The following is a 15028-nucleotide window of genomic DNA, read 5'->3' on the forward strand; positions in this document are numbered from 1 at the left end:
TGGTTCACCTCCTACCTCTCTGGTCAGTCATAGTTGGTGTTAGCAGGGAGTTAGAGGTTGACTCCTAGGTCCCTCCCTTGTGGGGTTCCTCAGGGGTCGGTCCTCTCTCCCCTGCTGTTTAATATGTACATGAAACCACTGGGTGAGATCATCCGAGGGCACAGAGTGAGTTACCATCAGTATGTTGATGATACTCAGCTATACATTTCCACCCCGTATCCACTGAGTGAAGCAGTGGAAGTAATATGCAGGTGACTGTTAGGGTTTGGATGGGTGTTAACAGGCTCAGACTCAACTCCGACAAGATTTATTTATTTATTTATTTATTATTTGGATTTGTATGCCGCCCCTCTCCGAAAACTCGGGGCGGCTCACAACAAGTGAAAAGACAATCCAATACAAGATGGAGTGGCTGTGGGTTCTTTTTTAAGTTAGCCATGTCCTATCCTTCCTTCCTTCCTTCCTTCCTTCCTTCCTTCCTTCCTTCTTTCCTTCCTTCCCTCCCTCCCTCCCTCCCTCCCTCCTTCCTTCCTTCTTTATTTATTTATTAGATTTATATTCCACCCCTCTCCGTAGACTCGGGGCGGCTAACAACAATAATAAAACAGCATATGAACAAATCTAATATTTAAAATAATTAAAAAACCCTTATTAAAAACCAAACATACACACAAACATACCATGCATAAATTGTATAGGCCTAGGGGGAAAATAATATCTCAACTCCCTCATGCCTGATGATAGAGGTGGGTTTTAAGGAGCTTACGAAAGGCGAGGAGTGTGGGGGCCAGGAGAAGGCCAACTCTGTGGGGCCTAACTGGCCGCTGGGATTCGTGCGGCAGAAGGCAGTCCTGGAGATATTCTTGGGAAGCATCAGTCCGTCCATCACTCGGGGTAGGGTGGGAGATTTTTGCCCCCTCAGAGAGGGTTCACAACTTGGACATCCTCCTTGATCCACAGCTGACTTCGGAACATCATCTTTTGGCTGTGGCGAGGAGGGGGGGGGCTTTGTCCAGGTTTTCCTGGTACACCAGTTGCAGCCCTACCTAAACACGGAGTCTCTATTCACAGTTGCTCATGCTCTTTTCACCTCAAGGTTCAACTACTGCAATGCTCTCTACATGGGGCTACCTTTGAAGAGCGTTCAAAAACTACAGATTGTGCAAAATGCAACCACGCAAATGATCATGAGCCTTCCTAGATATGTCCATGTCTCTCCAGCACTCTGCAGGCTACATTGGCTGCCAATTGGTTTCCAGATGCAATTCAAAGTGTTGGTTATGACCTATAAAGCCCTACATGGCATCAGACTAGATTACTTATGGGACTGCTTTCCGCCGCATGAGCCCCAGTGTCCAGTCAGGTCCCACAGAGTTGGTGTTCTCCAGATCCTGTCAACTAAACATTGTCATTTGTTGGGACCTAGGGGAAGAGCCTTCTCTGTGGGGGCTCTGGCCCTCTGGAATCAGCTCCCCTCAGAGATTTGCACTGCCCCCACTCACCTTGCCTTCTGCAAAAGTTTGAAGAGTCATTTGTGCTGCCAGGATTGGGCCCATTAGATCCTAGCCCCCTGGCTGATAAATGAAATGTATGTTTGTTCGTTTGAATTGGAATGATTGGTTTTTACGAAATTGGGTTTTAGATTAGCCAGTTTTAAAATTTAATTGGATTTAGGATGTTTTGTATTGTTTTTATATGTTGTAAGCTGCCCCAAGTCCTCAGAGAGGGGTGGCATATAAATCAATCAAACAAGAAAGAAAGAAAGAAAGAAAGAAAGAAAGAAAGAAAGAAAGAAAGAAAGAAAGAAAGAAAGAAGGAAGGAAGGATAGGACATGGCTAACTTTTAAAAAAAATCACACTGGGATTAATAAACTGGAGAACCATAATTTTTCTAATCTTCAGGAGCAACATGACCAGCTATTGCTGCAGATATTTTACAAGTTTTAAGGCAAATTATTTAGCAGGTTTCTATCTAACTTTAAATCATGTGAGTTCTCTAAAAACAACAGATACAAATTTCTCAGATCAGGGGTCAGCCAATGTCACCAAGGCCCAGCAGTAGTCTTCCACAAAGCCTTTAAATACTGAGGGAAGCCAAATTATAGTAACAGCCAGTGTTCCCTCTAATTTTTGGGGTGGGTGGGCGGAAAATTATAGTGTCTGAGCGGCAGTCCCTTTGGGACTGGGCGGCACAAAAATAATAAATAAATAAATAAACAAACAAACAAACAAACAAACAAACAAACAAACAAAAAACCCACCCTGTTTTGCCTCAGAGAATTTCAAAATAAAATACTGTACTGTGTGTCTATAACAGTGAGCTCATAATAGGGCAACTCTATCAATATCAAAATGCCACTTAAATAGTTGAGCTAGTTTCAAACTAGATTTTGATTTTCTTTCTCTCTTCCTTACTCCCATTCTTTTTCTTTCTCTTTTCCTTCCTCTCTTTTTTCTATCTGTTTCTCTCTCTTCCTCTCTTCCTCTCTCTCTCCTTCCCTCTCACTCTTTCCCTCTCGGCTTCTGGGCAGGTTTGGAAAACTTTGAGTTGATGATGATTTTGAAGTGAGCGATTGCTCACTGCTCAGCTTAGAGGGAACTATGGTAACAGCTGCAAAATATGCTCAAATATTTGCTTTAGAAACTAGAGGCAGCTGCTTGATAGCCGCAACATAAATCATCCAGACTTCATATTCTTTTCTATAAAAAGAGGTGAAGCAGCAACTAATTAAAGAATTACTCTGCAACAAGCTGCAATGGATTCTCAGGTAAACTGGAAATCAGGGCAAAGGGGATCATGCAAAACTCATTAACATTTGGGCTTAAAATGGTTTTAACAGATTTTTTTTTCCATTGATGTTTCCTCAAAAAGTGATACAAGCTGGAAACACTGCATGTATTTAGGAGTAAACAAAATAATAGACAATTTTATAGACATTAGTGTGGGATTTTGAAAGATGCAGTAAGGGGATATTATTTCAGGAGAAAACTCTTGCAAATGTCATGTAGAAAGGTGATTCAACTGATAAGATTCAAATGATATGTCTTAGAATTGAGATTCTTCCAGCATGGAGGAATTATAAAAATCTGTTTACCACCTTGGAGAAAATTAATGGACATTTTACATTAAGATCTCACATGCTGGAATTAAATATAAAAATATCTTTCTGTTTTTATTATTCAAAATCTAAATGTCTGAACAAGTTGAATACCACAAGGTGGCAGTTTCATTTCAATTTCATCTTTTGAAAGTATGAAATACCTGTGTTATCTTTGTTTCAGATGTGGTGTCTTTTATTCTCTGCTCTCTTCCTATCCCTGATCATCAGTGAGTCGCTGGCCAATGATGTGAATATCAGTTTTAAAGTTATAAAGAGAACGAGAGGGAAAAACATTCTACAATCAAAACCAGGTACTTAAGATGGGCACTTTTAACATCTGAGCTAGTGGTGGATTAAAAACTCAAGCAAAAGAGTGTCTAGCACCTCAAGGCTGTTTGTTCCATTATTGAAAAAATTATTAGGACTTTTTTCTCATATCAAAATTAAATCTACTTCCATGTAATACAAAACCTGTTCTATCTTCAACTTTTCTACATAATAAGCCTTCAGATACTAAAAAATAATTTCTTTTTCAGCAGTATAAACATCTGGAATGTTTTCTCTCTTTATCTACAGATTTGTTTTTCTTTTCAGGCTATTTAATGTCTTGGTTACTGTCCTCTAGAAAGAATCCCACTTTCAAATAATTTCCTAAACCTGGGATCCCCAAACTTTAAAACTTGTGGACTTCAACTCCTAGAATTCTCCAGTCAAATCCACAAATCTTAATGTTGCCAAATTTGAAGACCTCTGTCCTAAATTGGGATATCTAGACATGGGCAGAATAATTTTATGTATCTATGTTTTAGTCTTTAAAATAGGCTTCAAATCAAAGCCAATATTTTTGTGGCAATAAAAATGGAATTGGAGCTGTACATCTGACTTTGTTTGGGAAAAGAAATATATGTTACAGTTACTAGTTTAATTTAATGTAATTTTTAGATTTGTATGCCATCCAATTAAAAATGAATCTAGACAGCATACACTATTGTTATTTCTCATTTTAAGAATATAGACTGATGGATTAGAAAGTGCATTTGACCCTGGCAATTTATGTATGTATGTATGTATGTATGTATGTATGTATGTATGTATGTATTCATTCATTCATTCATTCATTCATTCATTCATTCATTCATTCATTCATTATCCCACCTCTATTTTTTAATAAGTAACAAGCCGGTGAATATAACATAATACTCCATCACTTTTTGCCATAACAACCCTCTGAGATGGGCTTAGCTGAGGCAGAGTGATTAGTCAAAAGTCACCCAGTTGACTTTCATGCCTATGGCAGAACTAGAACTCACAACCTCCTAACTTCTAAGTCAGCAAGTTTAACCACTACACCAGAGTGGCTCTAATCTATTGTAGATATTAACAAGTATGAATAACCTGAGGAGTCTATTGTTCTCAGAAAACATTAATCTAATTGTAATTTTTATTTTCTTGCTACAGTTCAGCAGCACAGACCAGGGAAAAAAAATATTCATTACAATTTCTGTGGGATTATTATTATTATTATTATTATTATTATTATTATTATTATTATTATTATTATTATTATTATAATTTGTATGCCGCCCCTCTCCGTAGACTCATGGGTTCCAAAGCATTGAAAACATTATACAATGTCAAAACAATTGTTTTTCACAACTCACAATCTTTAATTTGTCTTCAAATGAATTTCAATTTCCCCTGTTCAACTAGGATAATTTTAGAGTGTGCATAGAATGTATGGAAATTTGTGCTTTGTTTGGAATTTTTCAAAGGGAAAAAAAATTACATAAGCTCCTTCTCCCCCATTTCTTCATGAAACATTAGCTGATTTCTTTTGTTTCTATTTCGTGTCCTTCTCCCAGGCAATACAGATAGTAGAAATGCAGCAATAAAAGATGGAGCAGAGGAACAGCCTTCCAGTAGAAGCCTTAATCTTTTCTATGGAACAACCATGAGATGGGTTTGGTTTCCTGGCTATATCCCCAGTGGAGCTGTGTCTACCTGGAATAGCCATTCTGGCAGAAATGAATATCCTTGTATGGTTTCAGATTGTTCTGCTGGCTTTTACACTTCCAGCCTGGGTTCTTTCTGTTTTTACCCATATGGAAAGATAGGATATTCCTCTTCTAGCTTCCAGATTTTGGTGAATGATTATGACTTTGAAACACTGATCTGGCTGCCGGGTTCATATGGTAATGTTCCATCCAACTCCATCAACATTTGCAATGGGGAAAGAGTATATGTTGGTAGAAATTTTCTTGGATTGGGTAAGGTGGTCAGCAAACATGAGACCTTCTACGTTTGTGCAGCTCACTGGGCAATACCGTTTAAAAACTATGATGTCCTGACCATTAAGAAAGACTACCAATCTCAGAGAATCTCCAATATCAACTATAACCTAGAGCAGGGATCCTTCAGTGAGGGAAGCTTGGCATTAGCTTCCAGCAAACTTATCAACAAAGATTGTAGGACAGTGAAGAAGTCAACCACTTTAACAGGGACAGTGACTTCTGAAAATTCCTGGGATATTGGCATGTCCATCGCTCAGACCCTCACTTTTGGTATGACAGTAGGGATACTTGGCTTCGTGGAAGGATCATGGCAGATTGCATCACAGAAAACTTTCGACTGGAAAAAGGGTTATACATATAGCACATCATTCACATATTCTGAAACAGTTGAGGTTGAAGTTCCACCCAACCACAGCTGTCAGCTGGTAATGAATGGCAAGATAATGAGGGGACAGGTTCCTTTCACTGCTACAGCCACCCGTTACTACTATGACGGAACCCAGAGGAGTGCCTCTATCCAAGGTGTCAGCTACAACGCAGTTGGATTAGAAGGAGAGACACAAGTTGAACGTTGTACCCCAATCCCAAATGCTGTCCCCTGCACCGCATAGATTGAGCTTCCTAAATGCCTTTGTAGCTTTATTAGTTTGCAGCAAGAATCCAAATAAAGTTAATTATTCTTGAGTCTCTAGAATTATTTATTGTAAATTGAAGTTTATAATCCGAAACAGTGATTTACACCACCCTGATCTATTTGCTTTATTGGTATTAGTAAAAAACCAGTTAGCCTTGGGTTCCTTTGAACTGAATTGGCTATAAAACAGTTCCTAGAAATTAGACTTTAATTACAAATTTTAAAAATCAGAATACAGTGGTACCTCATCATACGAACTTAATTGGTTCCAGGAGGAGGTTCGTAAGGTGAAAAGTTCGTAAGATGAAATAATGTTTCCCATAGGAATCAATGTAAAAGCAAATAATGCATGCAAATCCTTCAGGAAAATCCCAAACTTTAGAAGGGAGGCGAACAGAGGGCAGGGAGGAACAGCTAAAGGGGGCGGGTGGAAGAAGCAAGGCTAGGCTAAAGGGTGAGTGGGAAGGAAGAAAGGCAAGAGGGGCGCCCCTCCCTTTTCTTTCTTCAAAAGTCACCCTTTCAGTTCCTTTGCAAGCACGTTGTTATCTGCAAAATTTTTCCTCCCCCAAGCTGCCCCTCCCTCCTCCCTTTTCTTTCTTAAAAAGACACCCTTTCAGATCCTTTGCAAGCACGTTGTTCTCTGCAAAAATTTTCCTACTCCAAGCTGCCCCTCCCTTTTCTTTCTTCAGAAAAGGGGAAAAAAAGAAACCCCTTCATCCCAGCAGCAGCTGCTTGGGTTCGTAAGGTGAAAATAGTTCGGAAGAAGAGGCAAAAAAATCTTAAACACAGGGTTCGTATCTTGAAAAGTTAGTTAGAAGAGGCGTTCGTAAGATGAGGTACCACTTTAAATGCAAATTGTGCTCATCTGTTCATAGCTAAGAAATCTCCATTCAAAATAGTGGTGCTATCAAGGGAAGGGTGCTATATTATTTGAGCACTGCAATCTTGGAAACAATGTTGGAGGTTTTGTAAACCTGACTTTTGCCATTAAACTAATAGCATTATCAAAATGTTATTGTCCATGATCTCATTATAAAGAAACTTAGCTGAAATTAATGTTCTTAATTCATTAAAAGTAAATATTGGTCAGACACCCTTTCTATATATCTATTTTATCATTTTCCCCAGGTTATTTTTGCTTTGAAATTTGTCTTCTCTTCCTCTGCTGTTCTTCTCTTTTTTCTATTACAATATTCCTATTATAATAATGGGTGAGTATTCCTAATATTCTTAAATTAGAATTAGGACTCTTACACAAAAATGATATAAAGTATTTAGCAGTTTTCCAAGTACCCACAGGAAGCAGAACTCTGAGGCAGGTGGAGTCCTCAAAGAACAATTTTATTGCAGATATCATATTGGCACAACTGGTAAAAACTGACTCCTTCTTTCCCCGATCAATCACACTCAATTGAGCTGCTGGTTGGTTGTTCGGTTACACTGCTCCTCCTCTCTACAGCCACCTGCTGGGATATTCTTTGGTTCCCACAGGAAACTGTTTTCTTTTGGCTGCAACACCTCAGCTATTTATGTTCTCCCCATCCTGTCCCCACTTCTGCATTGGGGCAACTCTGAAGCCTCCATGATGGCTTCAGCCAGGTTCGCTTCAGAGATGACAGTATTGTATTGCATTTTGGAAATTAATATTAAAGTACAATCATGCTTTTAAAAAGTAAATGTATGCTCTTCTTCCATTATTTTTTTCTTATCTATTCCCTATCAATACAGATAGTCCTTAAGTTATGGCCATTTGATAAATGACTGTTCAAAGTTCCAGCAGGGTTGAATAAAAGGACTTATTATGACTGGCCTCCATAGTATGACTATTGGAGTGCCCTCATGGTTACATGATCAAAATGTGGGTCCTTGGCAGTCCATTCACACTTACAACCATAGAGATATTTTAACTTTTTCCCACCTCTCTCCCTTCTATCTATGCCCTTTGGACTCTTGCACTCCATGGCCTCTGCCACTTTATCGAACCTTCCTGTCTTCTTGCTCCCACTGCTGACCAAGCATGATGGCCTGAATCACATGAGGCATCCTTCCCAAGGTTGTGCATATCCTCATAAGATCTGCAAAAGATGGTTTGTGTGGCCAGTAGCTGCACAAGGCCAGGGGGAGCATGCCTCATCAGTAGCAGGAGCAAGGACACAGCAAAAGTCAATTAGCATTGTATGTAATTGTAGCATTGTAGGTGGCAGAGGATAGAATGGAAAGGGTATCCCTGGAAGTTAGAGTGGCAACTGCAGTTGGAACCAACTTCTGAGACAGCTAGGGCTTCCTGGGGCAGAAGGATTTCCCAAGGTGGCTGGCTTCATACCATGCTGTGCTAGGCTGTTGAGTCAAATTGGGAAGCTTCCAGGTGCATCTGTGGTTCATGCTGCGCTGCAGTTCCAGGGGTGTCTTGCAATCTCAGAGCTTCAGTGTGCTAAGGAGCCTCTGAGCCACAGATTGGCAAATCTATCTATCTATCTATCTATCTGTCTGTCTGTCTGTCTAGTCCAATACATAATACACATTGAAGAGAAATATATGTAATAATATAAGTAAAGAAAACAATAGAAGAAAAGATATAAAAATATAGGTGAACATATTTGAAAGGAAGAAAAGATAAATGAGATAAGGAGAGACAATTGGACAGGGGATGGAAGGCACACTGGTGCACTTATGCACGCCCCTTACTGACCTCTAAGGAACCTGGAGAGGTCAATTGTGGATAGTCTAAGGGAAAATGTTAGGGGTTGACACTACTGAGTCAGGTAATGAGTTCCATGCTTCGACAACTTGGTTGCTGAAGTCATATTATTTACAGTCAAGTTTGGAGCGGTTAATATTAAGTTTGAATAAATACCCTCACAGTTCTGCAATTATGCAAAGCAGGGTACAGAGCAGCAGTGGTTCTGCCCAGTTCGGCGAATGATAGGGGGGCTCCGCTCACAAGCAATGTTCCCTCTAATTTCTTAAGTACAATGTCTGAGCGGCACATTTTCATGCCTGGGGGTGGATCAGTTAGAAACAAAAGGGGGTCACGTTACCTCAGGACACACAGCAATGGTCATAAATATGAAACGGCAGCCAAGTTTTGATTCTGCAGTCATTGGGCTGCTGCAAAGGTCCTAAGTGTTAAAAAGGTGTGAAATGAATAGAGTTTAGGTGGTCAGGCTCTTCATAGTTTATTTTCTGAGATGCAGGAGTAACATTGTTTCACCATCCGCTACAAAGTAAATAGGCACGAAGCAAGCAAACGGCTCTGGGCTACTGTTCTTATACCCCTTTGGCTTCCCGCCCAAAATAACTGACAGTAATTGAAATCTCCCGCTCAGCAAACAACCACTCAGTATCCAGCATTTAAATCTCTATCTATCTATCTATCTATCTATCTATCTATCCATCCATCCATCCATCTATCCATCTATCTCTACCAACCCAAAACCTACTCCCAACACAAAACCAATCTCAAATGCAAATTAGTAAATGACAGAAGTATAGCCAATAAGATATCAGAATTCCTTCTCCTTCTTGACTCCTCGGTCTTTGATATTATCTTTGTTTGTGAAACATGACTCAATGCATCCTACTCAGACTCCATTATTACAACAAGGAACTATCTTGTCTCTCGTTATGACCGTGAATCCCGCAGAGGAGGCGGGATAGCCATATTCTACAAAAAATCTCTAAACCTAAAAAACATAAAAGTTGCACAGGATCTATTACTACCTGAAACTATTGTTTGTGATCTTTCCCTAAATACCACAATTCACTTCTTACTATGCTACAGAGCTCCGGACTATGACATCGCACATGCAAATGAATTATCAGAACTACTAACGTGGACTACCCAGTGCCCACACCCCATCATCTTCCTCAGAGACCTCAACCTACCACACATCAACTGGACATTAAATTAATGTAGCATGGAACCTATCCACTCTACTATATTGTTGTGGTTCCGTCTGAGGCCCCTCCGGGAACGGCTGACCTTCTGTCGGTTTCCAGCTCAGAGGGAGAGGCTGAGGAACAGGAGGTGCAGACAGACGAGGAGGAATCCCAGGCTGAAGAAGAGGGAGGACAGCCAGAGTCCCACCAGGGGGAGCTCTCCTCAGCAAGCAGCCTGGATTCCTTAGAGGAAAGTGCACAAGCCATAATTGATCTGTGACAACGAAGAGCTAATCAGAGACGGAGTCAATTGGCTAAATACTTTCAGCATTAAAGTGGCAGCAGCAGGGTTTGGGTGTGGTGCTCTTGGGAAAGGCTAAAAGGCAGACCCACCCTTCCTGGCTTGTGGAGTTTTATCTTTGAGAGTCGTGGGACCTGACTGTGAACTTTGGTGTCTTGGAATCCTGGTTTGTGCCTTTGACTATTGAAACCTTGGGGGGGGGGTGCCAGCAAGAAGCTTGCTGTATTGTCTGGACATCAGGACCCTGCTGTACCGTATTATATCCTGTCTGTTGGGAAGAACAGGTTTTCCTCTGTGCTTATTTTTTCCAGTTATAAAATACTTTTGGCTTTTACCAGAGTGTCTGGCTGTTTTTTCCAGTTGGTGTTGAGGTCTGGGGGAACCCAGACAGAACACTATATATAACACCATCACCAATCTGGGACTTGACCAACTAGTAACTAACAATACTACAGTAGATAACTGTCTAGATCACATCTTCTACAACAGCAAAAGTACAATTTATTTATTTATTTATTCAATTTTTATGCCGCCCTTCTCCTTAGACTCAGGGCAGCTTACAACATGTTAGCAATAGCACTTTTTAACAGAGCCAGCCTATTGCCCCACAATCCGGGTCCTCATTTTACCCACCACGGAAGGATGGAAGGCTGAGTCAACCTTGAGCCGGAGATTTGAACCGCTGACCTTCAGATCTACAGTCAGCTTCAGTGGCCTGCAGTACAGCACTCTACCTGCTGCGCCATTCCGGCTCTTATGGCTTACAAATAATAGAACCTTTCTCCAACAGTGATCACAGCATGATAAACTTCAATCTCAACCTAAGCCACACCGAGATCCACCAAAATAATGCGACACAGAAATTTAACTTCAAAAAAGCAAACTATGAACTCATTGATACCCATCTCTCAATATTAAACTGGCAAACTTTATTCACAAACTGAAACTCTACAGATGACCTCTACAACACATTCTTGCTCGAGATGAAAATAATCATCAGACTTTACGTACCATTAACATCTACCTCAATCAAGAAAAATAACCTCCCCATCTCAATAAGAAAATTACAAACTAAAAAAAATCTCTCTGGTGTAAAAACAAAAAAGGACAAGTAGCAAACTTCAAAAGCCATTATAAAAGCATATGCAACCAAATAAAAGCAGCATACAAGAGGAAAACCTCCTACGCTCCAAATCCAATCGAGCCATCTACAACTTTGTCAACAACAAACTCAAGAACTGTAGACCTATCCCACCTCTCAAAGGACCCAACAACAAAGAATGCCATGATGATTCATCCAAAGCTAACCTCCTGAACTCATTCTTTGGCTCTGTCTTTGTCAACAGCAAAGGCTCATTCGCCAAATTCATCTTTTGCACCACAAACTCTCTCAATGTCCTAACCCAAATAGACTTCAGTGAAAACCAAGTTGAAAAAGCATTACGTGACCTTAAACCCTCTCTATCAGTCGGACCAGATGGCCTATGTGCATACTTCCTAAAAAACCTCTCTTCTGCTAACTACTGAGCATAATCTTCAAAAAAATCCTTCAGAACCAGCACGCTGCCCAAACTATGGTCAAAAGCTATGGTCATCCCCATCTTCAAAAAAGGAGACCCCCTCTCTTGTTGACAATTACAGACCAATATCACTATGCTGCATCCCATGTAAAGTCATGGAATCAATTATAAATCAATCAATTACTATCCACCTAGAATTCAATTCAATTCAATTTATTAGATTTGTATGCCGCCCCTCTCCGAAGACTTGGGGTGGCTCACAACAATGATAAAAACAATATTATAGTGAAACAAATCTAATATTTTAAAAAATAAAATAAAACCCTATCATATTAAAATCCAGACAATACATACATACCAAACATAAAATATAAAGAGCCTGGGGGAAAGGTGTCTCAAATCACCCATGCCTGGCGGTAAAGGTGGATCTTGTGTAGTTTACAAAAGGCAAGGAGGGTGGGAGCAGTTCTAATCTCCGGGGGGGGGGGGGAGTTGGTTCCAGAGGGCCGGGGCCATCACAGAGAAGGTTCTTTCCCTGGGGCCCGCCAGATGACATTGTTTAGTCGACAGGACCCGGAGAAGGCCAACTCTGTGTGACCTTATCAGTCACTGGGATTCGTGCAGTAGTAGGCGGTTCTGGAGGTACTCTGGTCCAATGCCATGTAGGGCTTTAAAAACTAAAAACTTTATAAACTAATAGTCTGCTCTCTAACAAACAATTTGGATTTAGAAAAAGAACTATCCTGCAACCTGCAGCTCCTCCACTACAAAATCATATAGACAACTCATCTTGATCAAGGAAAATCTATAGATGCAATTTATATTGAGTTCTGCAAAGCCTTCGATTCAGTGATCCACGAGAAACTACTTCTAAAACTCAAATCCTATGGCATCTCAAGATCCCTCCACAGATAGATTACAGCATTCTTGTCAAACAGACAACAAGTGGTTAAAATAGGAAGCACTATATCTACCCCGTCTCTGTTAAAAGCGGTGTCCCCCAAGGTAGTGTTCTGGGACCAACGCTCTTCATTCTCTACATAAATAACCATTGCGATCTCATCACAAGCAACTGTGTTCTCTTTGCAGATGATGTAAAACTCTTCAACACCACCGATGACATAACTGCTCTCCAAAAAGACCTAGACTCTATTTCTGATTGGTCTAACACATGGCAACTCCAAATCTCAAACAGCAAATGCTCTGTCCTTCACATCGGCAAAAAGAATCAAAACTCCAAATACAAACTGAATCAACAAATTATCACAGATAATCCCCACTCGGTCAAGGACATTGGAGTACTAATAACAGAAGACCTAAGTGACAAAGCCCACTGCAACAACATCGGCAAGAAGGTTTTAAGAGACGTTAATCTAATCCTATGTAGCTTCTGCTCTGGTAATCTCACACTACTTTTACCAGAGTTTATAAAACTTTCGCCAAACCCATCCTAGAATATAGCTCATTTGTTTGGAACCTGTACCGCATTTCTGACATTAATACCCTCGAAAATGTCCTGAAATACTTCACCAGAAGAGATCTTCACTCCTCTACCCATAACAGAACACCCTATGAAACTAGACTTACAATCCTGAGTCTAGAAAGCTTAGAAGTAAGACGCCTCAAACATGATTTTAGTATTGCCCACAAGATGATATGCTGCAACGTCCTGCCTGTCAAAGACTACTTCAGCTTCAACCACAACAACAGAAGAGCCCACAACAGATACAAGCTTAATATTAACCGCTCCAGACTTGACTGTAAAAAATACGACTTTAGTAATCGAGTTGTAGAAGCATGGAATTCACTACCGGACTCTGTAGTATCATCCCCTAACCCCCAAGACTTTACCCTTAGATTATCCACAGTTAACCTCACCAAGTTCCTAAGAGGTCAGTAAGGGGCATACATAAGTGCACCAGAGTGCCTATTATCCCCTCTCCTATTGTCTCTCCTATATCTCAAATTGACTGAAATTTAAGATTAATAATTAAGTAAGAAATGTAGATAAGTATTAATTGGCTAAATGTTAGATGGGCTGAAATAATTTTTATATTTGGGATTAGGTAAATGTACTACTTAGAGGGGGGAATAAGTCTGAAATTCATATATGTTTATATTTTGTTTTCTTGGTTTACAGAAAAATGTATAAAGAAGGAAGGAAGCACTTTGGCATAATGGTTAATAAGTTAGAAATATAATTGGTGTACTTTTTGAAGGAACATTAAGGAGATAATTTAATTAAAAGAAAATTTATGTAACTGGATGACAAAATTAGAAAAAAAACTTTTGCAACTTTTTTGATAATTGATATTAGTTACTAACAAAATACTGCATTTTATTCATGAAAAGTTAGATGATACACTGTATCGTTTGAATGTATTTTGAGAGAAAAATAAATAAAAAATTACACCCCCCCAAAAAAGTATTTAGTTTCTCTGTCCCTCCATTCACTATATTCTCCCTTCTTCTTTTCCTTCCTTCCTTCCTTCCTTCCTTCCTTCCTTCCTTCCTTCCTTCCTCTCTTCTTCCCTCCATTTCTCTTTTCTTTCTTTCTCTCCACTTCTCTTTCTCTCTTTTCCTTTCCCCCCTCTTTTTCTTTCCCCTCTCATTTCTGTGTACTTCTCCCTCCCCCTTTCTCTCTCTCATTTGTTTCTCCTCACTTTTTGCTCTCATTTATCTCACCTTCATTTCTGTTTTTCTCTTGGGCTGCAGGATTGGGGTGGGGGCTGATGGAGCCCTCGCACTGATCAAGGCCACCCTGCGGGCTTTCTTGAGTGTCTGGATACACAGAGTGCCGACGGATACCTTTCCACTTCCCCTCAGCTGCCGACGTGCACCCCATATCACTTGCCCAGTGGAGAGCATTTCTCATAGGGTCCCTGCCAGCAGTGTACCCATTTCGGATGCCCATGGTGACTACCTGCCCCCATCCAAACTGGGGGTAGGGACCCTGTGAGAAATGCCCTCCACCAGGCAAGTGATATGGGGTGTGCAGTGGCATCTGAGGGGAAGTGGAAGGGCATCCCTTGGTGCTCTGTGTATCCAGACACTCGAGAAAGCCTGTGGGGTGGCCTTGATTAGTGTGAGTAGGCTGGCCTCCATCAGCCCCCACCCCAATCTTCTGCCTTTGGGAGGTCGCAGGGGAGGTGGGCGTGCACGACGATAGCCCCAGACAGAGCCAGAGAAGCCGGGGGTTTCTCCCCCACTGATAGCTTGGGAGGGGCAGATCAGCTGTCGGCGGGGGAGAAACGGCGCCGGCTCCACTGCACGGGCTTGAAAAATGCTGCACCATGTTTGGT

At 40.7% G+C, this 15028-nt stretch overlaps 1 protein-coding gene across 1 annotated transcript; it reads left to right on the top strand.

The window, feature by feature from the left end:
• Positions 1-3245: 3245 nt before the first annotated feature.
• On the top strand, positions 3246-6076 carry LOC139153252 (natterin-3-like). The gene is made up of 2 exons (XM_070726951.1): positions 3246-3412; positions 4964-6076. Exons 1-2 carry the CDS (start codon positions 3283-3285, stop codon positions 6001-6003), a joined length of 1170 nt encoding a protein of 389 aa, XP_070583052.1. The 5' UTR covers positions 3246-3282; the 3' UTR covers positions 6004-6076.
• Positions 6077-15028: the final 8952 nt, after the last annotated feature.

The sequence above is a fragment of the Erythrolamprus reginae genome, chromosome Z (assembly GCF_031021105.1).
Source record: "Erythrolamprus reginae isolate rEryReg1 chromosome Z, rEryReg1.hap1, whole genome shotgun sequence".
Lineage (NCBI taxonomy): Eukaryota > Metazoa > Chordata > Lepidosauria > Squamata > Dipsadidae > Erythrolamprus > Erythrolamprus reginae.

Excerpts from the sequence above, each read along its gene's own strand:
- LOC139153252 (XM_070726951.1), top strand. The coding sequence starts at position 3,283 with ATGTGGTGTCTTTTATTCTCTGCTCTCTTCCTATCCCTGATCATCAGT. Across the intron at positions 3,413-4,963 it reads CATTCTACAATCAAAACCAG|GCAATACAGATAGTAGAAAT; the intron begins GTACTTAAGATG and ends TCCTTCTCCCAG.